General features: G+C 48.3%; 1 protein-coding gene across 1 annotated transcript; it reads right to left on the reverse strand.

Moving 5' to 3' along the window:
• Positions 1–335: 335 nt before the first annotated feature.
• Positions 336–6,215, reverse strand: RPE65 (retinoid isomerohydrolase RPE65; the record flags this gene model as incomplete). The annotated part of the gene is made up of 13 exons (XM_080348921.1): positions 6,140–6,215; positions 5,648–5,798; positions 5,006–5,113; positions 4,782–4,923; positions 4,225–4,372; positions 3,854–3,935; positions 3,359–3,491; positions 3,116–3,255; positions 2,439–2,568; positions 1,723–1,837; positions 1,533–1,627; positions 1,323–1,434; positions 336–487 (listed from the first exon to the last, which is right to left on the reverse strand). Exons 3-13 carry the CDS (start codon positions 5,080–5,082, stop codon positions 336–338), a joined length of 1,326 nt encoding a protein of 441 aa, XP_080205047.1. The 5' UTR covers positions 5,083–5,113; positions 5,648–5,798; positions 6,140–6,215.
• Between the last annotated feature and the right edge of the window lie 244 nt (positions 6,216–6,459).

Below are 6,459 nucleotides of genomic sequence, written 5' to 3' on the forward strand. Positions count from 1 at the left end.
TGTACATAACATTAGGATGTGCGCAGGTATTGAGTTTGTGCTGTTTTCTGCATCTTTAACTCTGCCGCAGCTGCAAACTTTAATTTTGTAAAAACAAAAAACTCCTTTTCACCACCCCAAACTTCTGTCGTTTTAACCGTACGAGTGTTCTTAGCACCGTACATCTGGATATTATGCCAAAGAATGCATTTGAAAAACACCTGAACTGAAATGCTCAATCCTAATTAATTAGCCACACAAATAAAAAGTGCTGTGGAAGGACTTCAGGTCACGCGAGCGATTGTAAACGGAGCCTGCGCCGGAGGAACCGCGACGTGCTGTGGGCAGCAGTCAGGTCAGGCTCTTTTGAAGATTCCATGGAAAGTCACGGGGATGTTCATCTCCACCTCGGCCCTGGCGACCTCGCTCATGTCCTTGGCGTTGAGGACCAGCAGGTAGGCGGGTTTGGGCCCCACGCCCGGGCTGATGACGATGCTCAGCACAACCCCTGGCAGAGAGAAAACAAAACCACCCGCACAGGGGACGCCAGTAAATCCCATTATTATTGCATAATCACCGGCTCTGAAGTAGCCCGAGATGATTTATTTCTTTCTCATGCTATTTTGGCTTCTCGCCATCCCCAGCCTGCCTGCCCGGGGTGCTGTGGCACCGTAGCTCCCTCAGAGTTTCTTTCCAAAACAGAATAATGTTTTTATTCTGAAAAAGGAACTGCGAAAAGCTATTGCAGGGGCTGATGACAAATATCACATACAGAAATATATGTCTCAAATTTGTCCACTCATTTTTTCAATATTATGAATTACTTTATAAGTTACTTTAGAATTCTGCTCCTCGGGTTTAATGCTACAAGATCTCAATTTCTGGATTGTGGCACCCCTGTGTGGAAGGGATGGGACATCATAGATCTTAGGTTTGTGTGCTCTGTGGGTCAGTCATGGCAGGTGACATAGGAACAACCTCACAGTCTGTGATGGCATCAGACACAGCCTTGGGAAGGTGACAGAGCTCAGTTTAACTCAACTTTTTGCAGAGGCTTAAGTCTCAGGAAGTGAGAGAGACTTAAACATATTCCTAAAATGTGCATTGTCTACTTCAGTTAAAGACAACTTTTAAAAACAAGCTTAAAACCTTTTCATTTCAGCAGGACTCACGCTCCTGCATCGTCACTTTCCTGAACTGGGAACACATAATATGAAATTTCACTCTGAAATGTGACACATTTTGGCTATGAAGTATGAAACTGTCACTATAAACCAGTGAGAGCTGGCTCTTAAATTCAGCAGAGCCACGGTGTTCTTGACTAAAATAAAAGAGGTATTTACCGTCATCTTCCTCCAGGGCATCCGGGTGGGAGACGAAGATCGGCTCTGAGGGGTACGAATCCGGCTCCTGCCATACCCACGTCTCCTTGGTTTTAACATTCAGCTTGCAAAGCTAAAGGTGGAAAAAACAACACAAAACACATCTCAGAAATACTCTTTCTTGTCCTTACACTGGAAGATCATGGAAAAGACCCATTCGGTGATAGTTACCCTGTCTGGGACAAAGTGATTCAGCCCCAGCCCGTACGTATACGTGTAAGGTTTCCCGCAGTATTTCTTGTAATTGATCTGTGGAAATTCAAAGGCTACAATAAAAAAACAACACACATATGCATGAGGATTGGTGGGTGCAGGGGGTGCTGGCGTTGCTGTGAGCTGTGTTTGGGGATCGTCATCTCACCGTGGCGCGGCCCTGAGAAAATCACTTCTGGCTCCAGCCAGACGGTCTCGTCGCTGCGCAGCGTGGCCGTCGCCGTTGTATAGGGCAGCGTGACCAAGTTCTTGCCCGTGTCAGCCTGGGACCAAGAAAAATACCCAAGAGAAACAGAGAAACAAATTTCTTAGTCTGTTTGAAGCTGGAGCTGGTGGTTTGGCTGGCACTCCAGAATTTTATTTTATCATCCCCTAAGTGTTGGGCCAAATGATGAGGTGGGTGAAGAGTTCTGGTTTTCTGCAAATTGGAGAAAAGTTTTCATTATGCCAAACCATCTAAGCAAGCTTTGGCCCTTCCTTTTGTGCTGCTGCAGCTTCTCACCACCCTCCACTGACATGAAACCTGTATTTTACTGATCTTTTAGCTTAGATTTGAATGTATTTTCTTTGTTTTCATTTAGAATCCGTGCAGAGGATCTGAGTTGTCTCCACCCAGGAATACCCCAAGTGCAGGAAATCCCACAGATAAATTAACCCCATTTGCAGAGATGTGTAGTGAGCTGCATTGAAGGGCAAAAGCAGTGATGTGCAGCAGAGCCTTGGCAAGCACAGAACATCGATACGCTTGGCAACGGCTGCTGCTTCCATTTTCTGAGCGTAATTTTAATTAAGTGGGGTCAGGCAGAGCACTAGCGATGCTCAGACATAAGCCCTGCAGAGGAGGGCACCCGGTACCCCCGGTACCTTGTCGAAGTTCAGGGGCAGGACGTATCTGCGGGCTTCGGGCTGCGGCGCCTTCTCTGCGTGTCGCTTCACTTCGTCCCAGTTTGATCGTAAGTTGGCTAAGTAGAGGTAATTGTAAATAAACTCGAACCTGCATGGAACCAGGGTCACAGACAGAAACAAAGATGTTACTTGCAAGCGAGGGCGTTCAAATGCGCCTTTTTTTTCCCCTAAAATTCAATAGATTAAGAGGAGTCCTTGGCAGAAGCGAGCTGTGTGTGTGCACTGCTTCCCCCGCCAGGAACACCCGGCAAGTGCTGGTTTCCATCCCGAGCACCCATGGCAGCGGCCAGGACCACCCCAGCTCAGGCATCCCGGCTGTGCAGCCAACGCGGGGCTGGCATCACCATTTTGGTGCCACATTTCTCTGTGTTAACACAAATGCAGCTTTTAAACCTCACCCAGAGCCTGCTCAGTGCAGCCCCAGGAGCTGGAACAGCATCAGCCCTTCAGTGGTCACATTTATTAAAGATAAAAATAACTTTTTTCATGGACAATGAGCTTCAAACATCCTCTGCACTTTTGGGTAAATTCCACGCTGTATAGTCTGCATGTCACCATGTGCCAATATTTCAATGCAGGGACTGGCATGCTCGGGACCCTTGGCCAGCTCCATTCTTGGCACCGCCAACACTCACCCTTTCCAGGTGCAGAGGTCGACGATCAGAAACCCATTATCTTCGTAGGTGTTAATGTGATGGAAGAGGTTGAAGGCCGAGGTGCGGTATTTGATGTTGAGGAGCCTACCTTTCTTTTTCTCTGCCACGTGAAGCCAGACCTGAAAAGCCAGCAGCAGCTTGGTTTGCGCTCATAGAAACGAAGGTTAAACCAAGATGATGGACCTCCCAGTATAGCCCAGTTTGGTATGACTGGCCACTTACCCCCATGGTTTCGTTGGACTCAAAGCAGTCCATGTAGTTGGCTCCCCAAAGGCTCCAGGAGGAGAGGAACTTGAGGAGGTTGATCTTCACCGGCGTTTCAACAAACACGATATAATCCGAGGTCAGCCCAAAGCTGTTTTGAAACATGGCCAGCACGTCAAGCTCAACGGGAGTTAGTTTGGACAATACCCATGTAGCAGTTCATCTTAAGCACTGAATAGATCATGCAGATCATCACTTAAAGTGACAGGAATATAAACATGCTGATTTTGGCGTATCATCTAATTTTAGTCACTGATTACACGTGCGAACAAGCCCCGTGTGCCACTTTTCCAAAGCACACAGCAGCAGTGACTCTGTGCATGGCCACCCCGCCGTGGTGTGCTCGCAGGAATACATGGGGACAGAGCAGCCGCGTTGTGAGGGACACACTTTGGGGGACACATGAGGAGCATCCCGAGCTGCAACCTTGGTCCCAACCCCACCAAACCTCACCTGTGAACGTAAGATGGCTTAAACCTGTCGCTGCAAGGGAACTGCACCACCACCTCCGCCTTGTCCAGTGGGTCCTCCTTGTCTGGAACGGGACAGGCGAGGGGTTAAGGAGGGTTTCACCTCCACTTACTTAGTCCCTATTTGTAGTGTTTACTCAGCAAGTTTCTGCTTCTAACGCAAAGGTGGTTCATGATTTAGAAACCACATAAATAAATTGTTTTTAAGGTAACATTTCTCCTACCTAAAAAAAACGAATAAAATCTAAAGAAGATTAAGAAAGTGTAACTTGATGACAAAACTCATTTGAATGATAAAAAAATGATTTATGGGAGAAGATGTTCTCAGTTCGCTCAGGGTTGGGATTAACTGACCTGCCTGAAGCGGAGGAACCCGTATGATGTTATAGGCGAGCGCAAAGTTTTTGCCGAAGCAGTTGCCGATGTTGTAAACTGTCCCGTCGTTTTCAATGTGGGGATGAGCCGTTGCCCCGTTGACAGACACGTATTTACAGAGATCCACCTGGGGAAGAAGATGCAGCAGGTAAGGAGCTTTCTCTGCAGGAGATGGGAGGTCGCCAGCTCTGCAAAGTGTCTCAGGTCCGTACAATCTCGCTTCAGCCATGGAAAGCTCTTCTCCAAGCCCAAATCACCGTTCACTTTGCAATCCAGCTCCAGTTGGCAAATGCCAACCCACACATGAGGACGCAGACCCCATCACCTCCTAATTAAATATCACTCAGAGCAGCAGCGCTGGGTTGGTTTACAAGCTCATTCTGACTCTGCTCTCATTAACCCTCCTGGCTGGTTTGATTTCTGTGTCACCTCCCTGGAAAACCTCAACTCTCACCTTGCTGTAAGGGGCTTTTATTAAACATTTTCATTTTAGTTTTATTCCTCCGCCTGTTTAGAAGCACAGCACAAAGACGCACCTGCTTAATGGTCTCTAGGGTATCTGGGTTAATTCTGGTTATAAAGTTGGTCTCAGTACAGGCATAATAATCTTCGCCGATGGGGTAGATGTTAACGAGGGCATTATCAGTGACCTCCACACCTTTGAAGTATGAAAAGAACCTGAATAGAGAAAACAGGCAGGCAGTCAGGGGAAGTGGAAGCACCGCAGGACATCGCTGCAGTGTCCACAGCCCCAAGGTACCTGGAAAAGATGTTCTTGCACGGGTCTGGGTAGGCGTAGGTGCCAAATTCCGTGATCACGATCCTTTTCTCGGTCATCGCTCTCACGTAAGCGTCACTCCTGACAAACCTGGGCAGGGCGAGAAGGCAAGTCACGGGTATAGCTGTAAACCCACAATGGGCCGTGCAATTGAAATGTAAATATTCTTGTGATGAGCCTCATGAGAGCTGTAGGTCCCCGCAGCTTCACGCTGCATCTGGAGCACGTGGGGTCCAGCAGCTGCTCCCCAACTGCATCCCCAGGAGGAGACGTCCAGGGGGAGCTGAACCGGCTGGAAACACGGTGATTTGGCCAAACACCTGAGAACCGACAGCTTCTGACTGAAACACTTCTCATTTTTCAGAGAGGCTGTAATTCTGTCACTGGCTGCAACTGCATCCAGCCCTCCCTGCCCTCCCCGATGTTTTATAATCCGTGCAAAAAGTTGCATTTCTGCTAACTATGAGTAAGTTTCAGTTATTTTCAGCCTGTCTCAGTGATCTCACCATCAGAGCTCTTCCAATAACCGCACTGACTTGAAATAACCAGCATCTCCCACATGCTGGGCAGCAGAGCAGAGTTGAGCAAATGCCTTGCTATTTTTCTTGGAAAATTGGCACATACCTTCGGTGATAGGTAACATGCCCCTCCTTGAAGTCAAACTTGTGGAGCAGCGCTTGGCCATCAAAGAGGTGGTAGAAGGGCTCTGCGCCCACCTCAAACAAGCCGGGGCCGCATCTCAGGAGGCTCCCGCGCAGCCAGCTGGGAATCCTGCCTGCGGAACACACAGCGTTGGTGCATGCAAATCAGAGCAAGTCATTCTTATTGTGTCAACAGAAAGAACAAAACGTCACACCATTTTTTTTGCATGTTTATTAAACTTGGTTTCTAAACATGCATGAACTCTTTATAGTATCCTTCACCCACACACCTCCTGTAGACAAAGACATTCAATATTGAAATGTCTGAAGATGACCCAACCGATCTGTCCTTCCTCTACCCCAAAACACACCAGCCTTGTTACAACCTCCACTTCTGGCCTTTATGAAACCTCTGAGCTCTGGTTACCCACAAGCTCCTGAGAACAAACTCTGGGCAGGAGGAGCTCAGACCCACCTGTGACATGTGCGGTCACCGGCGAGGACAGTTCTTCCGCCGTCTCAAAGAGCTTCTTGTAGCCTCCAGCGGGATGCTCCACTCTGGAAGGGGCAGCAGACCTGGCATTAGCCTTCTGTGATTTTGGGGTGGCTTTGGAACCCACCCCTCAAGGGAGGGGGTTTTGCTTCTGGATGGACTGATCTGCTGCCTGCAAATAACTTGAGAGGTCAGGAGGGAGAAGCACCAGCCATGATGGGGCTGCCTAGAACAAAATAAACCCCAAGCACATGATGGAGGAACAGGGAATACAGACAGGACACCTGCACCCCATAGACAAA

This window comes from Nesoenas mayeri, assembly GCF_963082525.1.
Source record: "Nesoenas mayeri genome assembly, chromosome: 8".
NCBI classification, from domain to species: Eukaryota; Metazoa; Chordata; class Aves; order Columbiformes; family Columbidae; genus Nesoenas; species Nesoenas mayeri.